At 48.3% G+C, this 24098-nt stretch overlaps 1 protein-coding gene across 3 annotated transcripts in view; it reads right to left on the bottom strand.

The window, feature by feature from the left end:
- Positions 1 to 23645, bottom strand: part of MLLT1 (MLLT1 super elongation complex subunit) — a 49758-nt gene extending 26113 nt beyond the window's left edge. Inside the window, exons 1-7 of one of the 3 annotated variants that reach the window (XM_073544263.1) lie at positions 23346 to 23645; positions 11758 to 11938; positions 9977 to 10059; positions 9758 to 9901; positions 7976 to 8119; positions 7312 to 7863; positions 585 to 672 (exon numbers count right to left, since the gene is read on the bottom strand). In XM_073544263.1, the coding sequence (XP_073400364.1) occupies positions 585 to 672; positions 7312 to 7863; positions 7976 to 8119; positions 9758 to 9901; positions 9977 to 10059; positions 11758 to 11854 (1108 nt within the window). In that variant the 5' untranslated portion in view covers positions 11855 to 11938; positions 23346 to 23645. Of the gene's footprint in view, positions 1 to 584; positions 673 to 7311; positions 7864 to 7975; positions 8120 to 9757; positions 9902 to 9976; positions 10060 to 11757; positions 11939 to 22902; positions 23194 to 23345 lie in introns of those variants that run through there. The other 2 variants (XM_073544246.1, XM_073544256.1) reach the window with 2 other exon arrangements.
- Positions 23646 to 24098: the final 453 nt, after the last annotated feature.

Here is a 24098-nt window from a genome sequence, read left to right as displayed (position 1 = left end):
TATATTTTTTTATAGAATTTATGACATCAAATAAAATAATTAAATGTGCATTATACATGCAATCAGGCTGCAGCGCAGGATCCTCCGACTGCCTGCTTAAGTTGATTTATTTTTCTCTATAGATATATATTATATATACATAATATTCATTATGTAAAATAGTGGGCAGGTCACTGAGGGATCAGTGACATTTCTTAAGCCATACAGATGCATATGTAAGCAGAGCACCACATAAAGACCATCCTCAGGCCAACCTGGGGTACGAGCAGATCATTAACTCAAAACTACAAATAAGGATTAAATAACAACCACAAGACGGATTTCATCAACCAAGGTATCGTTTTATTCAGTATAACGGGTGCTGACCTGACACTGTCTGTAGGTTACTCAGCACAATCCCGCTGATAGGTTTCCTTTAATATGGTAAAGTGAATGCAGACATTCAAAACTACAATTTGTCCTGCAAAAAACAAGCCCTTTCTGATTGAAAAATAAAAAAAATGGTAATGCATTTGGAAGAAGGGGAGTGAAAAACAAAAGCACAAAATCTTGGGTCATTAAAAGGTGTATTAACTTTAGCGTACCTTGACTGTGGTTCTGTGAAGGTTCAAAGTCTGACTCGGAACTGGAGTCTGAACTTGAGCTGCTGTTTGAAGGACTTGATGGAACAGACTAGAAACATCACACAGAGAAAAGATTTAGTAGGGAAGGCATGGAGTAACACCAAGCCATAAGAAAATGAGATCAGCAAACTATAATATCAGAACTGCTTAAAGTAAGTAGAAAACATAACGTCTGGAATCACGTGCCATCGTTACTCATTGCTCCTTAAGTTACATCAATCGTGTGTAAAAGTGTGTGTTAGGTGTGGCAAAAATGGAGCAAGGCAAGAATTCTTTCAAAAATAGAAGTCTGTGTGGGACTGTACATAGAGACAGAAGGATTTGCGCAAGCCTACATCCACAGATGATCTGTGGTTACTTCTCTGAGATGTTTGGAACAACCTACCTGCCAAGTTCCTGCATACACTGTGTGTAAGTGTACCAAGAAGAATTGGAGGCAAAGGGCAGTCACACCACATAATGAGTACAGTTCTAATTTTGAAAGAATTCTTAAATTTGCAGCATGGTACAAGCTTATTAGACACAGCTGTAATAAGTAGGCCTCAGATTTTATTGGAAAAAAAATAAAAAAAATCCTCAAATTCTCAGTGCTTGATACATTTAAATAGGTAAGTGAAAAACTATGATATATAAGCAAGCTACTGAGACTACTTAGGTCTCACTATGAGGTAAGATTTAACATAAAGTCACCAAAGCTCTCGATCTGTCATCATTTATAGGTATCCCCGCTCCTGAGGACTCACAATTTTTCTATTTTGTGGAAAACGTGGTACATAGGCATTTTTATCCTGACTGCATATGAAAGGGTTTTCCTATAACTTGCTCCATAGGATGCTATAGTATTAATCATTGCTGCTAACAAAGAGTGTATATACAGTGCCTACAAGTAGTACTCAACCCCCTGCAGATTTAGCAGGTTTACACATTCGGAATTAACTTGGCATTGTGACATTTGGACTGTAGATCAGCCTGGAAGTGTGAAATGCACTGCAGCAAAAAAGAATGTTATTTCTTTGTTTAATTTTTTTTTAAATTGTGAAAAGTTTATTCAGAGGGTCATTTATTATTCAACCCCTCAAACCACCAGAATTCTGTTTGGTTCCCCTAAAGTATTAAGAAGTATTTCAGGCACAAAGAACAATGAGCTTCACATGTTTGGATTAATTATCTCTTTCTCCAGCCTTTTCTGACTATTTAAGACCCTCCCCAAACTTGTGAACAGCACTCATACATGGTCAACATGGGAAAGACAAAAGGAGCATTCCAAGGCCAACAGAGACAAGATCGTGGAGGGTCACAAGGCTGGCAAGGGGTACAAAACCCTTTCCAAGGAGTTGGGCCTACCTGTCTCCACTGTTGGGAGCATCATCCGGAAGTGGAAGGCTTATGGAACTATTGTTAGCCTTCCACGGCCTGGACAGCCTTTGAAAGTTTCCTCCCGTGCCGAGGCCAGGCTTGTCCGAAGAGTCAAGGCTAACCCAAGGACAACAAGGAAGGAGCTCCGGGAAGATCTCATGGCAGTGGGGACATTGGTTTCAGTCAATACCATAAGTAACGTACTCCACCGCTATGGTCTCCGTTCCAGACGAGCCCGTAAGGTACCTTTACTTTCAAAGCGTCATGTCAAGGCTCGTCTACAGTTTGTTCATGATCACTTGGAGGACTCGAGACAGACTGGTTCAAGGTTCTCTCGTCTGATGAGACCAAGATCTAGATCTTTGGTGCCAACCACACACGTGACGTTTGGAGACTGGATGGCACTGCATACGACCCCAAGAATACCATCCCTACAGTCAAGCATGGTGGTGGCAGCATCATGCTGTGGGGCTGTTTCTCAGCCAAGGGGCCTGGCCATCTGGTCCGCATCCATGGGAAGATGGATAGCACGGCCTATCTGGAGATTTTGGCCAAGAACCTCCGCTCCTCCATCAAGGATCTTAAGATGGGTCGTCATTTCATCTTCCAACAAGACAACGACCCAAAGCACACAGCCAAGAAAACCAAGGCCTGGTTCAAGAGGCAAAAAATCAAGGTGTTGGAGTGGCCTAGTCAGTCTCCTGACCTTAACCCAATTGAAAACTTGTGGAAGGAGCTCAAGATTAAAGTCCACATGAGACACCCAAAGAACCTAGATAACTTGGAGAAGATCTGCATGGAGGAGTGGGCCAAGATAACTCCAGAGACCTGTGCCGGCCTGATCAGGTCTTATAAAAGACGATTATTAGCTGTAATTTCAAACCAGGGTTATTCCACAAAATATTAAACCTAGGGGTTGAATAATAATTGACCCACACTTGTATGTTTAAAATTTATTAAAATTTAACTGAGCAACATAACTTTTTGGTTTGTAAGATTTATGCATCTGTTAATAAATCCTGCTCTTGTGTGAAGTTTGAAGGTTCTAACTTATTTGCATCTTATCAAACCTGCTAAATCTGCAGGGGGTTGAATACTACTTGTAGGCACTGTATATATATATAACAAGGCCCTGCAAGCAAAACCACACATGAAATGACGGTAATGAAGAGCTGCTGACTTTGTATTTCCAGCCTCCTACACACAGCTCAGCATGCGGACTGAAGTGCAGGCGCTTATGAATCATAGGTCATAGAGCTGTGACACAGACCTTTCACAACAGGTTTTTTTTTATTTTAAACTGTATGCATCGATAAAAAGGGACTGAGGGGATGATTAAAATGTTCTTTTTTTTTTTTTTTTTTTCCAGAGATGCAAATTTCCTCTTCAACCCCAGGGATGTGAAGAGAGATTCTTTTCTGGGGCGTTTCCTTTATTCCATGTATGACGCTGCCCAATCATAAGAAAAAGCTGGGTTGTAATGACAGTACTGTGCTAGAAGAGGAGACCTGCGCTGTAATGTCATTATTGCACTGCAAAAGGAGATCTGCACTGTAATATTATTACAGCTCCAGCAGAGGAGGAGAGCTGCGCTGTAGTATCATTACTACATCACAAAAGGAGAAGAGCTGTGCTCTAAAGACTTTACAGCGCCAGGAGAGGAGAAGAGCTGCACTGTAATGTCATGTCTGCGCTGAGAGAGAGGAGAGCTGCACTGTAATATCACTACTGCGCTGGGAAAGGAGAAGAGCTGCATTGTAATGTCATTACTACACCGGGAGAGGAGGAGAGCTGCACTGTAATGTCATTTCTGCGCTGAGAGAGAGGAGAGCTGCACTGTAATGTCACTACTGCGCTGGGAAAGGAGAAGAGCTGCACTGTAATGTCATTAATGTACCGAGAGAGGAGAGCTGCACTGTAATATCACTACTGCGCTGGGAAAGGAGAAGAGCTGCACTGTAATGTCATTTCTGCACCGAGAGAAAGGAGAGCTGCACTGTAATGTCATTACTGCGCTGGGAGAGAGGAGAGCTGCACTGTAATGTCATTACTGCGCTGGGAGAGAGGAGAGCTGCACTGTAATGTCATTAATGTACCGAGAGAGGAGAGCTGCACTGTAATATCACTACTGCGCTGGGAAAGGAGAAGAGCTGCACTGTAATGTCATTTCTGCACCGAGAGAGAGGAGAGCTGCACTGTAATGTCATTACTGCGCTGGGAGAGAGGAGAGCTGCACTGTAATGTCATTACTGCACCACAAAAGGAAGAGATCTGCACTGTAATGTTATTACAGCTCCAGCAGAGGAGGAGAGCTGCGCTGTAGTATCATTACTACATCACAAAAGGAGAAGAGCTGTGCTCTAAAGACTTTACAGCGCCAGGAGAGGAGAAGAGCTGCAATGTAATGTCATTACTACATCGGGAGACGAGAGCTGCAATGTTTTGTCATTACTACACTGGGAGAGGAGGAGAGCTGCAATGTAATGTCACTACTGCGTTGAGAATGGAGAAGAGCTGCACTGTAATGTCATTACTGCAGCGGGAGAGGAGGAGAGCGACACTGCAACGTCATTACTGCGCTGGGAGAGGAGGAGAGCTGCACTGCAATGTCATTACTGTGCCGGGAGAGGAGGAGAAGAGCTGCACTGTAATGTCATTACTGCGCCGGGAGAGGAGGAAAGCGGCACTGCAATGTCATTACTGCGCTGGGAGAGGAGGAGAGCTGCACTGTAATGTCATTAATGTACCGAGAGAGGAGAGCTGCACTGTAATATCACTACTGCGCTGGGAAAGGAGAAGAGCTGCACTGTAATGTCATTAATGTACCGAGAGAGGAGAGCTGCACTGTAATATCACTACTGCGCTGGGAAAGGAGAAGAGCTGCACTGTAATGTCATTTCTACACCGAGAGAGAGGAGAGCTGCACGGTAATGTCATTACTGCGCTGGGAGAGAGGAGAGCTGCACTGTAATGTCATTACTGCACCACAAAAGGAAGAGATCTGCACTGTAATGTTATTACAGCTCCAGCAGAGGAGGAGAGCTGCGCTGTAATATCATTACTACATCACAAAAGGAGAAGAGCTGTGCTCTAAAGACTTTACAGCGCCAGGAGAGAAGAGCTGCACTGTAATGTCATTACTACATCGGGAGACGAGAGCTGCAATGTTTTGTCATTACTACACTGGGAGAGGAGGAGAGCTGCAATGTAATGTCACTACTGCGTTGAGAATGGAGAAGAGCTGCACTGTAATGTCATTACTGCAGCGGGAGAGGAGGAGAGCGACACTGCAATGTCATTACTGCGCTGGGAGAGGAGGAGAGCTGCACTGCAATGTCATTACTGTGCCGGGAGAGGAGGAGAAGAGCTGCACTGCAATGTCATTACTGTGCCGGGAGAGGAGGAGAAGAGCTGCACTGCAATGTCATTACTGTGCCGGGAGAGGAGGAGAAGAGCTGCACTGTAATGTCATTACTGCGCCGGGAGAGGAGAGCTGCACTGTAATGTCATTACTGCGCCGGGAGAGGAGGAGAGCTGCACTGTAATGTCATTACTGCGCCGGGAGAGGAGGAGAGCTGCACTGTAATGTCATTACTGCGCCGGGAGAGGAGGAGAGCTGCACTGTAATGTCATTACTGCGCCGGGAGAGGAGGAGAGCTGCACTGTAATGTCATTACTGCACCGGGAGAGGAGGAGACCGGCACTGCAATGTCATTACTGCGCCGGGAGAGGAGGAGAGCTGCACTGTAATGTCAATACTGCACCGGGAGAGGAGGAGAGCTGCACTGTAATGTCATTACTGCACCGGGAGAGGAGGAGAGCTGCACTGTAATGTCATTACTGCACCGGGAGAGGAGGAGAGCTGCACTGTAATGTCATTACTGCGCCGGGAGAGGAGGAGAGCTGCACTGTAATGTCAATACTGCACCGGGAGAGGAGGAGAGCTGCACTGTAATGTCATTACTGCGCCGGGAGAGGAGGAGAGCTGCACTGTAATGTCATTACTGCGCCGGGAGAGGAGGAGAGCTGCACTGTAATGTCATTACTGCGCCGGGAGAGGAGGAGAGCTGCACTGTAATGTCATTACTGCACTGGGAGAGGAGGAGAGCTGCACTGCAATGTCATTACTGCGTTGGGAGAGGAGCAGAAGAGCTGCACTGTAATGTCATTACTGCACCGGGAGAGGAGGAGAGCTGCACTGTAATGTCATTACTGCACCGGGAGAGGAGGAGAGCTGCACTGTAATGTCATTACTGCGCCGGGAGAGGAGGAGAGCTGCACTGTAATGTCATTACTGCGCCGGGAGAGGAGGAGAGCTGCACTGTAATGTCAATACTGCACCGGGAGAGGAGGAGAGCTGCACTGTAATGTCATTACTGCGCCGGGAGAGGAGAGCTGCACTGTAATGTCATTACTGCACCGGGAGAGGAGGAGAGCTGCACTGTAATGTCATTACTGCGCCGGGAGAGGAGGAGAGCTGCACTGTAATGTCAATACTGCACTGGGAGAGGAGGAGAGCTGCACTGTAATGTCATTACTGCGCCGGGAGAGGAGAGCTGCACTGTAATGTCATTACTGCACCGGGAGAGGAGGAGAGCGGCACTGCAATGTCATTACTGCGTTGGGAGAGGAGCAGAAGAGCTGCACTGTAATGTCATTACTACGTCGGGAGAGGAGGAGAAGAGCTGCACTGTAATATGATTACAGCGACATGAGGGAAGAGCTGCAGCAGTGAGCAGGTATGAAGAGGATCGTGCAAGCAGGTTTTGTCATATACCTAGGATAGGTCCAGAGCAATGTATCGGGGCATCACTCCCCACCCCCGGACATTATACCTGGAAAGCATCCAGAGCATTGAATGTAAGGACATCACAGCGCAGCTCTCCTCCTCCCCCAGCACTGTACAGGCAGGTTAAACACATCAGTCTCACCAGATCACACTGAAAAAGCCCGATTGGACATTTTCTGTGGGCTTTTGCATTGTTTTCACCTATGTCACACTGTCTTCTTATAATTGGGTAATGTCATACAGGGGAAATAGCAAACACTTACAGAGAAGATTCATTGTTAATGCCCCCTTTGTTGAAAGGGAAATTTGCATATTAAGTTCAAAATGCAATCTCTGCAATACGGGGGAGAAAAAAACAAATAAAATATTAATTAGACCTTCCGTACCTTTTTACTGACATGTACAATTTAAAATAAAAAATACTGTGAAAACGCCTCTTTAATTGACATTTCATCAACAGTGAATTTTTGTCTGTGGAAAAATTTCTAATGGAAAGATTTCTCATGTGACCACCCTCAAGAATAAAAAAAAGGACATAATAACCTCTGATTTTGATGTTCTCTCGTCTTCAGAATTAGAATCATCATCTTCGACTGACTTCTTTACATCTGTGTCCGGTTTGCTCCTATCAGCTTTGTTTCCTGGTTTCTCCTTCACCATTTTCTTTTCTGTGTAGGGCAAATTGGTGGTGATGGTATTACTAGGATTAGGAGGACCCCGCGGAGAAGTTCCAGAAGTTGTATGTCCTTTGGAGTTGCCCTTTTTCGGCTTCTTGCTACTGGATTTGGGAGAGTCTATGTTTGGTGGTCTTTTGCTTGAAGGCTTGGGCTCAGGTGGACCACCTTTCGGAGACATATTTTCCATCTTGGGCTCTTTCAATGCTAATTTTTGTTCCTTAAAGGCTACTTTAACAGGTCCTTTCTCTTCCTTAGCAGGTTTGTTCTCAGCTGGCTTTCTGGAGGAAGAGGATTCTTTTACTTGTTTGCTGGTATCACTTTCTTTGCCTTTGCTTTCTGAATCTTTCCTCATCCGCTCCTTGTGCTCTTTTGTAACTTTGTGGGGTTTGGATGTTTTGCTGCTTTCTTTATTGCCATCCTACAAAACATTAAAAGGCAGTGAAGAAAAACTTTTACGTTGCAGAATAAATTAGGTTTTTGCTGCCTTTTTTTTTTTTTCTTTCTATACTCTGTACATAGTGAAATCTAACCTTTGATCCATATGATGAGGATTTGGCCTTCTTTGGGTCTGAAAACGCAGAGAGGGGGATTGTTGGCAACATTGGATAGTCAGGGCTTGGTCTCGATAAAGTCTCTGCTCCCTCTGGCATGACCATTACCTGAAAATAAAACTCCTGTGTATCAAATTACAAAGTTTCTCAGTTTCAATGGAAAACCGGGAATATTCTTCTTTAGGCCGGGATCACACATGTGAGAAACACGGCCGAGTCTTGCATGTTAATATCCGGCACTCGGATTGGAGCGTGCGGCCGCACAGCAATACATGGAGCCACACACTCCGCTCCGGCAGTGCCGGGTATTAACATGCAAGACTCGGCCGTGTTTCTCACATGTGTGATCCCGGCCTTAGACTAAGTTTCTAGAAATGTTAAAGGGGTTGTCCAAAAGATCTTGGGGTACAAGTCTGCAGTCATTCTATGTGACTGCAGACTTGTGAATCCTAACATCGTGCGCACTGTGCACCAATAAAGGTTCTGCGGTGCCGGGCGTGTGATTTGCACACATACAGTCACGTGCTGACTAGCTGGGCACAGCCTCACCCAATGCAAGTGTGTTGAACAAGCTCGGATACAGTCCAGTCAGAATGTGGCCGGAAGCAGGACTGTGGGGGCGGTGCCCATTTTGGTGGAGTTTGAGAAAGTTATGAAATGTCTGTTCTGTTCCTCATCTAAGGATCTGGGCTTTTAGTTGAGTTAAAGCTGTGCTGCACTGTATGTTCCTGCTCAGTAGTGACCAGTGCTGTGGGGCTGAAGGCAAGGGAAATTGAGGAGTCGGGGGTTTGGCTTACCGACTCCACTGCCCTGGCCGGAAGTATGCAAATCACAAACTTGTGTTTACATGACCGCCGGCTTCCGGTGCCAGCTAATAATCACTGCATGCAAAGTGTGTGAAGTGAAGATTCAAAAGTCTGCAGTTACACAGAGTGATTGCAGACTTGCAGCTTAAGGGCCCCGTCACACATAGCGACTCACCAGCGATCCCGACAACGATATCAACTTGTCAGGATCGCTGGTGAGCCGCTACATGATCGCTGGTGAGCTGTCAAACAGACAGCTTCACGGCAATCAGCACCAGCGATGCCGAGTGCCCGGCGTCACTGTGTACGTTAGTTACCAGCGCGCTGATGCAGGGAGCTGACAACTAAGGTACACATTGGGTTTCTAAGCAGCGCGCGTCACTTAACCCGATGTATACCTTGGTTACCAGCTCCCTGCATCAGCGCGCTGGTAACTAAGGTACACAGAGGGTTTCTAAGTGACGCGCGCTACTTAGAAACCCAATGTTTACCCTAGTTACCAGCGCGCTGATCTCCCGCCTGTCACACGCAGCAATACGTGCTGGCCAGCGGGAGACTAGTGATCAAAAAAATGTCCTGGCTATTCCAGGACGATCAGCGATAACCGGCAAAACTTGTGACTCAGCAGCGATCTCGCTAGCGAGATTGCTATGTGTGACGGGGGCTTAAGACCAGACAACCCCTTTAACTTTCCATAAAAATCAGGTATACTAAAGTCTATAATAGGTTTTTATTACATCTTATCTTGGACATTTGTGTTATATTCAGAATCAAATATACAGCAGTTATATCTGACATGTAGTGCTTTGCACCCTACAGTGGGCTATATGGTAATAGTCCACAATGACATAAGTATTGAAGCAGCGTTAATACAATGACTGTGCCCTCCTCACATGTCTATACAGCGCAAAGGTACACCTATTACCAGGTCTTAGAGCAATTCACATGCACTCACCCCTCCAGCTTTCAGCAATTTCCGGAGGAACTCCTTGGTAGGATTATTGAACGTCAATTTCTCACAGCGTAAATGGTTAACTGGTGGATTTCCCTCCAGATTCAGAAACAAATCATATGTAAAACACACTTTCTTGGGTTCTTCCTGCAGAACAAGAAACTGTCAGAATCCTAGACTGATATTCCAATATGAATGTAAGGGTACATGGTCACATTATACCTTGTTCTTGAAGTACACTTCAATAGGTAAAATGAAGCCAGCATATCCAGATTCTTCAACTTTGTATGGTGGTTCTTTGCATGCTACCAAAGCAAACACAGGACAGGGCATCAGAGCATTACAATAACAATGCAGCATTAAGAGCAAAACAACAGGACTACCGCATATTTAACTACTACAAAACATCACTAGGAAAACAGCGAGATGTCGCACATATAAAGCCATTTCTCAAGTATTTGTTTCCATTCTTTTCTTAAAGGGAACCTGACACTTCCAAAAACACCTTTTTAATGCAGATATGTTGGCAATCTGCATGTAAATAGTGTGTACAGTGGGGGTAGTAAGTATTTGATCCCTTTGCTGATTTTGTAAGTTTGCCCATTTACCAGAGAACAAAGAAGTGGCTCAAAAAGAAGCACATAGTGGTCTAGCCAGTCTCCAGACCGTAATCCCATAGAAAATTTATGGAGGGAGTTAAAGCTCCGAGTAGCCAAGTGACAGCCTCAAAATCTTAATGATTTAGATATGATTTGCAAAGAGGAGTGGACCAAAATTCCTCCTGACATGTGCGCAAATCTCATCAACTACAAAAAACGTCTGACTGCTGTGCGTGCCAACAAGGGATTTGCCACCAAGTATTAAGTCTTGTTTGCCAGAGGGATCAAATACATATTTCTCACTGCAAAATGCAAATAAATTTATATAATTTATACAATGTGATTTTCTGGATTTTATTTTTGATATTCTATCGCTCAATGTTAAAATTAACATACCCTTCAAATTATAGACTGTTCATGTCTTTGTCAGTGGGCAAACTTACAAAATCAGCAAGGGATCAAATAATTATTTCCCCTACTGTATATCATTTGTAGCTGGCATCCTGAAACAGGGTTTACAAGGAGAAAATTAAGCTACATTCTCCCTGCAGCCGCTTGCTTACAGTTGCTGAGGTGGAAGCAGGAATCGGTTACAGTTACTCCTCAGCACACAGTGAGTGCGACTGTAATCACATCCTGCACATGGATTGACATCCTGTCACACACACACTCTGCGGAGCTGGTTGCCAATCAATGTGCTAGGGACTGATTACAGTCACTGTATGGAGAATGTTTTGGAACTATACAATTTCTAAGTCACAACAGGATATATCTCCTTATAAAAACCAGGGAAGGAGCTTTAAAGGTACTGTCACACTTAGCGATGCACCAGCGATCCCGACAACAATATGACCCGGTCAGGATCTCTGGTGCATCGCTAAGTGGTCGCTAGTGAGCTGCCAAACAGGCAGATCTCACCAGCGACATAACAGCGGTCGGCGGTCGCTACTTACTTGTCAGACGAGGCGATCCTAACGTCCTCCCGCCCGCGTCGCCACAGCAGGAAGCTGACGACAAGAAATGGCCCAGGCTGTTCTCTCGCGATCAGCAATAACCAGCGGCGGAGGTAAGTATCAGACATAGCGATATCGCTAGCAATATCGCTGCTACATCACAAAACCATATCGCTTAGTGTGACAAGCCCTTAAGTTTTGGGCCTGTCCATCCATTAAAATCTCCAGAGGAATAACATACAGAAGGTCACTCAAAACCATACAGGTATAGCTAGCATGCATATAGTGCTCTCCGCTGAGCGCTACGTTGCGATTTCTGTTGGAATACTGTTTATTAGGGATTCAGACGGAAACCCTGTCGAGTGCTCAACGGAGAGCACTGTAAGCAGCCCGGTTACTTTCTAGAGCACCTTAATGATAAGGCATCTGTAAAATAAAAATGGTCACTCACCTCGCTTAGGTCTAGGGAAGCTGTCATGCAGCCTAAACACAACCTTATCTACAAAATGCTGTATGTCACACTGCTCAGGGCCTCGAACAAACACCATCCAGTCATGCGTAAATCCTTCAGGAGTGGGCTTCTTCCTCAACTGAGCGCGGTGTCCCAGCTCCAGCTTCACCTGAACAGTGCACTGTGGAAAGATCAGCACAGAATTACATACAGTTCTAGGATCCAGATACAGAGGCCCATCACGAATAAACCTGTTATCAAGGCTGCCCACATGGGGCACAGGCAGGATTGTGGAAGAGATCTGTAGCAATATTAAGCACAGGCTCCAGAGAATATCCAAAACTCTTCTAATTAAATCCGAATCATGTCAATTTATACAGCAGATCTCACCCTTTACACTGCTCGGCTTAAAGGGAATCTGTCACCTCATTTTTGGCCTATGAGATGTGGCCACCGCCATCAGGAGCTTATCTACAGCATTCTGTAATGCTGTAGATAAGCCCCCAATGTAACCTGAAAGAGAAGAAAAATGAGGTAGATTATACTCACCCCGAGGTCCGGTCAGGGAGAAGGGAGGCGCCGGACCGCGACACCCACCGAACCAGACTGCGCCCCCCGGTGAGTAAAATCTAACTTGTTTTTCTTCTCTTTCAGGTTACATCAGGGGATTATCTACAGCATTACAGAATGCTGTAGATAAGACCCTGATGGTGGTCCCAGCAGCTGATAGTCGAAAAATGAGGTGACGGATTACCTTTAACACAACTATTTGCACTTTTCACATGCAGATTTGGAAATACCTCCTAAATCTCCACTGCAAACTTAACGTTTTATCCTATTACTCACCGAGTTTACTGATAAAACTGTTCTAGCAACGTGTTTTGCCATCCTAACAATCAGGTTCAAGTTTATCTTTTTTCCGGAGTCAAAATTAAGAGTAAGTTCACACTGGGTGTTTTTGAAACGTTGCTTTTATACAAAATTTTCAGCTGCTTTTTACAGTACCAGCAAAGTCTATGAGATTTCCGTAATCTGCATACAGCTTGGTTATTGTCATCAGGGTTTTGTGCTTTGCTTGGTTTTTGAAGAATGGAGCATGTCACTTCTTTCAGCGTTTTTTTCAGCATTTTTCCCCCATATATATATATATACACACACACACACATACACACAGTGTATATATACACTACCGTTCAAAAGTTTACTGTCACTTAGAAATTTACATAGAGAGAATATAAGCCAGCAATTCATCTGTTGTATACAGTAAAATCGCAGAGTGACAGGTTAGAATAGAATAGATAAAATAGATATATTCACGTAGATTATATAGATATACAGATGTCAGTGAAACACACACACATATCACCCATATTATATACCTGACAAAAATTAAGAGACCACTGCACAGTTTTATAAAAATCCACTTCTCTACATGTCTGACAGCCATTCCATTCCAGTGTCAGTTGAATTCCAACCAGAGGACACCTCATTCTACTTAATGTGCTTCTGATTAGGTGATCACCTGAACCAAATCTTATTTAATGAAGGAAAGTATAAAAAGAAACCCTGCTGTGGTGTTCACAATCCTCTTGCAATAGGACAAGCTGGATGGCAAAACAAGTGCTAGTAATATCCCAAAAGTAATAGGGATGAAAAAATAACTTTTAACCATGCCAAAGGAGTTGAAAAAGCTACAGACCGGCAAAAACAACTCTCCACTGACCGGGATGACCATCATTTTATTTGAATGTCACTCAGCAACTGCAGGATGACATCAAGTGACCTACAAAAGGAATGGCAAATGGCAACTGGGGTGAAGTGCACGGCAAGAATAGTTCGTAACAGGCTCTTAGTGGCAGGGCTCAAGTCATGTAAAGCTAGAAAAAAGCCTTTCATCAATGAGAAGCAAAGGACAGCCAGGCTGAAGTTTGCCAAAGACCATAAGGATTGGACCATAGAGGACTGGAGTAATCTTCTCTGATGAGTCTAATTTTCAGCTTTGCCCAACACATGGTCGTCTAATGGTTAGGCAGAGACCTAGGGAGGTGTACAAGCCAGTGTCTTGCACCCACTGTGAAATTTGATGGAGGATCGGTGATCTGGGCATGCTTCAGCAAGGCTGGAATTGGGCAAGTTAATCTTTGCGAAGGATGTATGAATCAAGCCGCATACATGGTTATCCTGGAAAAACAGTTGATTCCTTCTGCTCAGGCAATGTTCCCCAACTCTGAGGACTGTTTTTTTTTACAGCAGGACAATGCGCCATGCCACACAGGAAACAGCTCACGATAGTGAATAGAGCATGATTGCTCTATTCACTATCATGTGAGCTGTATCCTGTGTGACTTTGCTTTTATCTGCAATAAATTTGGATTTTTTGGAAGATGGAAAACTCTTTTCCTTTTTCTATTGTACCTACGCGATGACTCCATGGTTTCCATGCTTCCCCGCACCACAGGCTATTAAGGTGAGCTGGTTCTTCCTTTTTTCTTTGTGTACACCACATCAAAACCCTGTCATGGGCAGCCCAATCTCCAGACCTAAACCCCTCTGAAAACCTCTGGAATGTAATCACGAGGAAGCTGGAAAGTCACAAACCATCAAACAAAAAAGAACTGCTTACATTTTTGGCCAGTAGCAGTGTGAAAGACTGGTGGAAAGCATGCCAAGACGCATGAAAGCTGTGATTAAAAATCATGGTTATTCCACAAAATATTGATTTCTGAACTCTTCCTGAGTTAGAACACTAGTATTGTTTTTCTAAATGATTATGAACTTGTCTTCATTGCGTCATTTGCGGTCTGAAAGCACTGTGCTTTTTAAAAATTTTGACCATTTTTCTTTGCCAGAAAAAAAATACTAAATTTATTGCTTGGAAATTTGGAGGCATGTTGTCAGAAGTTTATAGATTATATTTCAATATAATATACATATATATATATATACATATATATATATATATATATATATATATATATATATATATATGTGTGTTTTGAAGAATATTTCCTTTGAAAATGATGTGTAAATGACAGAGAATTACTGTATATAAGAGCTCATGTTAACATTGCATTGCAATTGGATAGCATTCGGATGTAAATCGCATGCTAGGTGTGAAGAATCAGACTGTACTCAGATGACACTCGCAGGACATTGGCATTGCACTCGTGCGACTCTCGGCAGTGAGAATCGGACAGACTTTTTATACGTTTGTGACTCCAGCCTAAAGATAATAATGCCAATTCCATGCTTTCTAAGCAATACCATCACTCCCATAGTTAAAATCAGGAGTCTATTTTGAAGGTTTCACTTACCCGGCTGCAACCACACAACTAGGCTCCAATTCATGACAAAGTCCCTTTTAAAGCGTGCCTCCACTATAGACATGAAAATGACTAAACATTTTTGATGTATAACTTGTGCTCTCCTTTATGTTGCCACCGCCTCCCCATTTCCCCACTCTGTTGCCTCTTCTTATTTTCACCAAAATTTCTCCCACAGTGGCATTGTAAGTGCTGTGGTAGGTCTGGAGTATGGGCTGGCCACTGCCAGTCAGTGCTCCCCATGACCCTATGGCAGCTCCGCTGCACAATCCATCTGTAGATTACAGAAGCTAGAGGCGTTTGAGAAGAAAAGTCTGCAGTCATTCTTTGTGACAGTGTGAGGAGGTGTACACTACCACGATTCCTCTGTCCGCACAAGTGGGCGATCACGCACTGACTGGAGACTCGGCCGATTCTCTCAGTAAGGCCGGAGTCACACTAGCGTGAGAGCATCGGATGGAATATGCCAATGACCCTTGGCTCCTGCTCACGGAAGCCGAGTGTCATACTACTGTACTTCGATCCTTTTGCATGATGGGATCTCAGTACAGATGTGGAGGAAACAGAGAAAGTAATTTCTCCATCTCCTCTGCTGCCAGCGGGAATCGCACTGCACTCGGGTGACATCCGAGTGCAGTGCGATGTGTCACTCACACCCATAGACTTGTATAGGGGTGAGTGAGCAGAATCAACATGAGTAAATAATAGCAGATCCGAGCTGCACCATGGAGTAACACTAGGTCGAGTGCTATGTGATGTTTTATCGCATAGCACTCGACCGTGTTACACGGTAGTATGACTCCGGACTGATATTCAAAGAAGTGGCTGAGACTCTAGTTGGCACGTGAAAACAATTATGCAAGTCGCATACATGACATCATTTGACCGCCTGATTGCATAGGGTATCATAACAGTGAGTGCGTTAAACACTGTCACGATTCAGCGGTCTGCAGTTACACAGGGTGACTACACACTTTTCTTCTCAGCCCCAGAAACCTATTTCCCGTATTTTTAGGACAACAAGACACACTTTTTTTGTCCAAAAATGTAGAGCAAAACGAGGTTTGCGTCTTATAGTCCGGATGTACCAGCTGGGATGGGGAGGTGGGGGAGCGGCAGCAGGTTACAGAGGGCTGGAGCTGGCGGCTAACTCCTGTGCCCACTGCTAAAGAGAAATGAATATTCACTGTAGTCCACGCCCATGGGCATGGAGGGCAGTGAATATTCATTTCTCTTTAAAGGGAATCTGTCACCTACCCTTTGGCGGGCGATGAAAAATAGGTCGGTACGGTCCGATGGGCGGTGTTCCCGATGTGTGCCGCCTCCCCATCCTTGCTCGCCGTCCGCAGGTTATTGCTGAATTGGAGTAGGTGTACGCCATTTTTTTAGCGTGCGCTAAGCATTCATAGCTAGCGCACGCACAGTATGCTTTGCCCAACTGCGGGCAAAGCCGGACTGCGCATGCGCCTGTTAACTAAGCCCTGGAAGTACTTTGCTGTGTTCCGGGGCTTAGTTAACCGGCGCATGCGCAGTCCGGCTTTTCGACTTTGCCCGCAGTTGGGCAAAGCATACTGCGCGTGCGCAAAAAATGGCGTACACCTACGCCAATTCAGCAATAACCTGCGAACGGCGGGCAAGGATGGGGAGGCGGCACACATCGGGAACACCGCCCATCGGACCAGACCGACCTTGTTTTCATCGCCCGCCAAAGGGTAGGTGACAGATTCCCTTTAACAGCGGACATGCTGCTAGCTTCAGCAGCTGGCTTCCAGGCAAAGAATATTCACTTCTCTCCATTTCCATAGGCATGGAATGCAGTGAATATTCATTCCCTTTAGTAGCGGGCACACGTGACCGTCCGGCAGCTGCAGGAAGCCGGCGGCTGCGGCTAACACTGTGCTTGCTATTAAAGAGCAATAAATATTTACTGCTCTCCATGCACATAGTCCAGGCATAGAGGTGAGTATTCCAGCAGCTGTCCTCAGCTTGTAAGCAGTGCATGATGTCACTGCCATGTGCTGCTAACGAGCATAAATCAGCTGCTCGTACTGGAAAAAGACGATGCAAGGGAGCGCAGGAAGGTAAGTGTGGTAGTTTTTTTTTTAATGTTTTCCTGATGGGACCATATATACCAGGATAGAGATGAGGGCCATGCTTAGCAGGATTGGGATGACAGGACCATGCATACCAGGATGGGGATGAGGGGACCATATATTCCAGGATGGGGATGAGAGGACCATATATTCCAGGATGAGAATGAGGGGACCATATATTCCAGGATGAGGATGAGGGGACCATATATTCCAGGATGAGGATGAGGGGACCATATATTCCAGGATGAGGATGAGGGGACCATATATTCCAGGATGAGGATGAGAGGACCATATATACCAGGATGGGGAAGAGAGGACCATGCATACCAGGATGGAGATGAGAGGACCATGCATACCAGGATGGGGATGAGGTGACCATATATTCCAGGAAGGGGATGAGGGGGGCATGCATACCAGGATGGGGATGAGAGGACCATGCATACCAGGATGGGAACGAGAGGACCATATATACCAGGATGGGGATGAGAGGACCATGCATACCAGGATGGGGATGAGAGGACCATGCATACCAGGATGGGGATGAGGGGACCATATATTCCAGGATGGGGATGAGAGGACCATGCATACCAGGATGGGGATGAGGGGACCATATATTCCAGGATGGGGGTGAGGGGACCATGCATACCAGGATGGGGATGAGAGGACCATGCATACCAGGATGGGGATGAGGGGACCATATATTCCAGGATGGGGGTGAGGGGACCATGCATACCAGGATGGGGATGAGAGGACCATGCATACCAGGATGGGGATGAGGGGACCATATATTCCAGGATGGGGGTGAGGGGACCATATATACCAGGATAGGGATATTAGTACCGAATTGACCACATTTTTTGTTAATTTTTTTTTCTAATTTAATTCTCTAAAACCTTACGATCCGGTGAGTCTTATAGTCTGAAAAATACAGTAAGCGCTATAGGCTGATTTGACACCAAATTAATAAGCAGCATTCATAGCTGGCATATCTTATTGAGTCAATAATGAACTCTAACATTAGTCCCTATACTCATCCAACAAAATTAATACATTGCTACTGATATTAATCTTCATGCCGTATCATTGCTTGCCATTAGCCAAATCTAACACATCCATGTTTCACGGTCCTAGAACAGACCGAAATGCACAGACTGGGTGTGGTTATCCTAAATAGGATTCAAAAGCCTCATAGGCATATATAAGGCTGTTGAGTTTGGGCCTGAGGCCGGTCGGTACTTAGGCCAGCTTCACACATCTGTGTTTCCCGTTTCAAGGTCCAGAAGTCTATGATGCATGGCTGCCCAATGCGCTCCGCTGGTGTTTTTCCCATTCATTTGGTCTTGATCCCTCACCTTCTTCTTTTTTGGTCTATTGCTTTACTGTAAAGTGCCCCACTCACTTGCACCAAGCCTGCTCTTCACTAGAGAATATCCCATACTCTCCAGACATGTATGTAGAGCTCTGAATCTTCATAGCTGTCACACTGTGTCCATTTTCACATGTCCAATTCTTTCTCCTTCAGTCACAGAACTGTTGTATTCAACCACTTCAGTTATGTTTGTTGCTTGTCTATTCTTTTGCTTATTTTTCTTTTTGTATATTTATTCACGTCTAGATCTATTTGATCACTATCTAATTACCTTATTTTGGATAACGGCTTATGTCCTGTCTCCTGCTACTTTCTCATTTGTTACAACCTGTCTCATTGTCTTAGTCTTCTGCTTGTCGCCTGCCCATTCTCCCTCAGTGGGCTTTTTTCATCCGTTTTAGGCCAGTTTCAAGTATCAGATATTTTTTCTTGATTGTTTTTCAGTGTGATGGGTACTAGATCCATTCTTAGTCTGTGTGCCAGTTTTTACTGTTCATGTGTCACTCGTTATTCCTTATATAAAAAATTATTGTAGCTCAGTGTCCCGCTGCTTGTCTGCCCCAGCTCAGTGTCCCGCTGCTCGTCTGCCCCAGCTCAGTGTCCCGCTGCTCGTCTGCCCCAGCTCAGTGTCCCGCTGCTCGTCTGCCCCAGCTCAGTGTCCCGCTGCTCGTCTGCCCCAGCTCAGTGTCCCGCTGCTCGTCTGCCCCAGCTCAGTGTCCCGCTGCTCGTCAGCCCCAGCTCAGTATCCCGACGCTCTTCTGCCCCAACTCAGTGTCCTGCTGCTCCTCTGCCCCAACTCAGTGTCCTGCAGCTTGTCTTCTCCAGCTTAGTGTCCCGCTGCTCGTCTGCCCCAGCTTAGTGTCCCGCTGCTCGTCTGCCCCAGCTCAGTGTCCCGCTGCTCGTCTGCCCCAGCTCAGTGTCCCGCTGCTCGTCTCCCCCCCAGCTCAGTGTCCCGCTGCTCGTCTGCCCCCCAGCTCAGTGTCCCGCTGCTCGTCTGCCCCCCAGCTCAGTGTCCCGCTGCTCGTCTCCCCCCCAGCTCAGTGTCCCGCTGCTCGTCTCCCCCCCAGCTCAGTGTCCCGCTGCTCGTCTCCCCCCCAGCTCAGTGTCCCGCTGCTCGTCTCCCCCCCAGCTCAGTGTCCCGCTGCTCGTCTCCCCCCCAGCTCAGTGTCCCGCTGCTCGTCTCCCCCCCAGCTCAGTGTCCCGCTGCTCGTCTCCCCCCCAGCTCAGTGTCCCGCTGCTCGTCTCCCCCCCAGCTCAGTGTCCCGCTGCTCGTCTCCCCCCCAGCTCAGTGTCCCGCTGCTCGTCTCCCCCCCAGCTCAGTGTCCCGCTGCTCGTCTCCCCCCCAGCTCAGTGTCCCGCTGCTCGTCTCCCCCCCAGCTCAGTGTCCCGCTGCTCGTCTCCCCCCCAGCTCAGTGTCCCGCTGCTCGTCTCCCCCCCAGCTCAGTGTCCCGCTGCTGGTCTCCCCCCCAGCTCAGTGTCCCGCTGCTCGTCTCCCCCCCAGCTCAGTGTCCCGCTGCTCGTCTCCCCCCCAGCTCAGTGTCCCGCTGCTCGTCTCCCCCCCAGCTCAGTGTCCCGCTGCTCGTCTCCCCCCCAGCTCAGTGTCCCGCTGCTCGTCTCCCCCCCAGCTCAGTGTCCCGCTGCTCGTCTCCCCCCCAGCTCAGTGTCCCGCTGCTCGTCTCCCCCCCAGCTCAGTGTCCCGCTGCTCGTCTCCCCCCCAGCTCAGTGTCCCGCTGCTCGTCTCCCCCCCAGCTCAGTGTCCCGCTGCTCGTCTCCCCCCCAGCTCAGTGTCCCGCTGCTCGTCTCCCCCCCAGCTCAGTGTCCCGCTGCTCGTCTCCCCCCCAGCTCAGTGTCCCGCTGCTCGTCTCCCCCCCAGCTCAGTGTCCCGCTGCTCGTCTCCCCCCCCAGCTCAGTGTCCCGCTGCTCGTCTCCCCCCCAGCTCAGTGTCCCGCTGCTCGTCTGCCCCAGCTCAGTGTCCCGCTGCTCGTCTGCCCCAGCTCAGTGTCCCGCTGCTCGTCTGCCCCAGCTCAGTGTCCCGCTGCTCGTCTGCCCCAGCTCAGTGTCCCGCTGCTCGTCAGCCCCAGCTCAGTATCCCGACGCTCTTCTGCCCCAACTCAGTGTCCTGACGCTCCTCTGCCCCAACTCAGTGTCCTGCTGCTCCTCTGCCCCAACTCAGTGTCCTGCAGCTTGTCTTCTCCAGCTTAGTGTCCCGCTGCTCGTCTGCCCCAGCTTAGTGTCCCGCTGCTCGTCTGCCCCAGCTCAGTGTCCCGCTGCTCGTCTGCCCCAGCTCAGTGTCCCGCTGCTCGTCTCCCCCCCAGCTCAGTGTCCCGCTGCTCGTCTCCCCCCCAGCTCAGTGTCCCGCTGCTCGTCTGCCCCAGCTCAGTGTCCCGCTGCTCGTCTGCCCCCCAGCTCAGTGTCCCGCTGCTCGTCTCCCCCCCAGCTCAGTGTCCCGCTGCTCGTCTCCCCCCAGCTCAGTGTCCCGCTGCTCGTCTCCCCCCCAGCTCAGTGTCCCGCTGCTCGTCTGCCCCCCAGCTCAGTGTCCCGCTGCTCGTCTCCCCCCCAGCTCAGTGTCCCGCTGCTCGTCTCCCCCCAGCTCAGTGTCCCGCTGCTCGTCTCCCCCCCAGCTCAGTGTCCCGCTGCTCGTCTCCCCCCCAGCTCAGTGTCCCGCTGCTCGTCTCCCCCCCAGCTCAGTGTCCCGCTGCTCGTCTCCCCCCCAGCTCAGTGTCCCGCTGCTCGTCTCCCCCCCAGCTCAGTGTCCCGCTGCTCGTCTCCCCCCCAGCTCAGTGTCCCGCTGCTCGTCTCCCCCCCAGCTCAGTGTCCCGCTGCTCGTCTCCCCCCCAGCTCAGTGTCCCGCTGCTCGTCTCCCCCCCAGCTCAGTGTCCCGCTGCTCGTCTCCCCCCCAGCTCAGTGTCCCGCTGCTCGTCTCCCCCCCAGCTCAGTGTCCCGCTGCTCGTCTCCCCCCCAGCTCAGTGTCCCGCTGCTCGTCTCCCCCCCAGCTCAGTGTCCCGCTGCTCGTCTCCCCCCCAGCTCAGTGTCCCGCTGCTCGTCTCCCCCCAGCTCAGTGTCCCGCTGCTCGTCTCCCCCCCAGCTCAGTGTCCCGCTGCTCGTCTCCCCCCCAGCTCAGTGTCCCGCTGCTCGTCTCCCCCCCAGCTCAGTGTCCCGCTGCTCGTCTCCCCCCCAGCTCAGTGTCCCGCTGCTCGTCTCCCCCCCAGCTCAGTGTCCCGCTGCTCGTCTCCCCCCCAGCTCAGTGTCCCGCTGCTCGTCTCCCCCCCAGCTCAGTGTCCCGCTGCTCGTCTCCCCCCCAGCTCAGTGTCCCGCTGCTCGTCTCCCCCCCAGCTCAGTGTCCCGCTGCTCGTCTGTCCCAGCTGTGTCCCGCTGCTCGTCTGCCCCAGCTGTGTTCTGACGCTCCTCTGCTCTAGCTCAGTGTTCTGACGCTCATTCTGTTCTAGCTCAGTGTCCTGCTGCTTGTTTGTTCTAGCTCACTGCTCTGCAGATTGTTCTGTTCTAGCCCAGTGTCCTGCAGATTGTTCTGTTTTACATCAGTATTCAGTAGACTGTTTTTTTTTCTAGCACAGTTCTGCAGCCTGCTCTACTGTAGATTAGTGTTCTGTACATTGTTATGTTCTAAAGAAGTTCTGTGGCTGCACTGCTCTAGATCAGTGTCCTGCTGACCGCCCTGTTCCAGATGTTTTCTGAAGCCGCCCTGATCCAGAGCTGTGCTCTGCAGACCCCCCTGATCCAGATCTGTGTTCTGCAGACCCCCCTGATCCAGATCTGTGTTCTGCAGACCCCCCTGATCCAGATCTGTGTTCTGCAGACCCCCCTGATCCAGATCTGTGTTCTGCAGACCCCCCTGATCCAGATCTGTGTTCTGCAGACCCCCCTGATCCAGATCTGTGTTCTGCAGACCTCCCTGATCCAGATCTGTGTTCTGCAGACCCCCCTGATCCAGATCTGTGTTCTGCAGACCTCCCTGATCCAGATCTGTGTTCTGCAGACCTCCCTGATCCAGATCTGTGTTCTGCAGACCTCCCTGATCCAGATCTGTGTTCTGCAGACCCCCCTGATCCAGATCTGTGTTCTGCAGACCCCCCCTGATCCAGATCTGTGTTCTGCAGCCTGGCCTGTTAGCATACTACTGGTAGCCTAACTGAAGGTCGCGCCACTTGCCATATCCTGCCCTTATTCCTGACTGTCCCCCCTCCTGGGCTGCCTGACACAGATAATTGGCTTTATTGTCGGTGTGACCCTTGTACTGAAGTTGTCCTCAGTCCATTCTGGGTTACTCAGCATCTAGCAATGATGGGAAGCCACTACTACTACTGAGGAGGCAGCAGTGGTCACTACTTTCACCTTTCAGTACCTGACTGTCCATGTCTCTAGATTCCGATCGTCTTTCTTCCTCCCAAGGTCTCCAAGGTGCTTACGGCCTCATCCTCCGCCTCATCGGCCTCTTGCGCTTGCACCTTGCTCGGCACAACGAGAATAGAAAAGCACGGATCCAGAAAGGCTCCACAAGCCCAGCTTAGGCCCAAACACCCTTCTTTCCTTAATGGAACACTCCGCCTGCAGGTCCCACAGCCGGGATACCGGACTGTACCACCTCGAATCTGACCAATCCGAAGGGTACAGCAGGCGGAGCTTCCTATCAGGAAGGACGGTGAAGAAAGAAGGAGAATACAAAGCCACAGGATAGGCGGGGATGCTGTGATTGACATCAAGTCTCACCAATCGCCTGCTGCTCTGTCGTTTCCATAGTAACTACAGGTCTCTGCCCCACATTCCCGTGCCTTTGACTCCACCCACCTTTTTTTCCCTCACAGAAGTGATTTCTTGCTCTGCGAGGTTATTGTTTTACTGGAGGAGTCGTATTTGGCCTGTGTCGTAAATGGGCTCATTACTGTAGCCGGGCTTCTGCTGTAAGCAGGGCGCCACACTGTGGACATGGAAAACACTGCACCGGAGACCTGGCCGTGGCACATAGCACGTCACACAGACATGTCTGGCACAGGGAGAGCAGGCTGCAGGGGCTTCCTGTGAGAGGAGTGCAGCCATGGAGGCGCAGCAGCTCTGCCCTGAATCCACGGCTGCGCCGGAGTTCATAAAAGCTGCGGTCGGATTAATTTCCGGACATGTGACTGACATTCTCCAGGCTCCGTGCACACCGACGTACGTAGCTAGGACGCCATATAGGAGGACACCTCAGGAGGACGCCATGTAGGAAGACGCCTCAGGAACACACCTGATGGCCACTTTGGCGCCTTTTACTTCGTTTTGCGGCGTTTGTGAACATATAAAATAGTGATTGTCCCCAAACCTCCCGGAGAATGGAGCAGTCACTTCTTGTAACCACTCTGCAAAGCGAAAAGTGGAAAACCTGAACGTGCACAGCTGGGCGCCATGGTGGTGGCTGGAAAATGCCCACATGGACAAAATAACGACCTGTAATATGTTCTATCGCTCCGGCGTACAGTGTACCAATATATGCCGTGTCCCAAATTATTATGCAAATGATATTCTCTGATTTTCCTAACTGGTCGGTGCAAATGTCAGTCAGTC

The sequence above is a fragment of the Dendrobates tinctorius genome, unplaced genomic scaffold (genome assembly GCF_039654945.1).
Source record: "Dendrobates tinctorius isolate UK_male_01 unplaced genomic scaffold, ASM3965494v1 ptg000011l, whole genome shotgun sequence".
Taxonomy (NCBI): domain Eukaryota; kingdom Metazoa; phylum Chordata; class Amphibia; order Anura; family Dendrobatidae; genus Dendrobates; species Dendrobates tinctorius.
The sequence above is the reverse complement of the archived record's forward strand: the minus strand, read 5'-3'. Positions and strand labels throughout refer to the sequence as shown.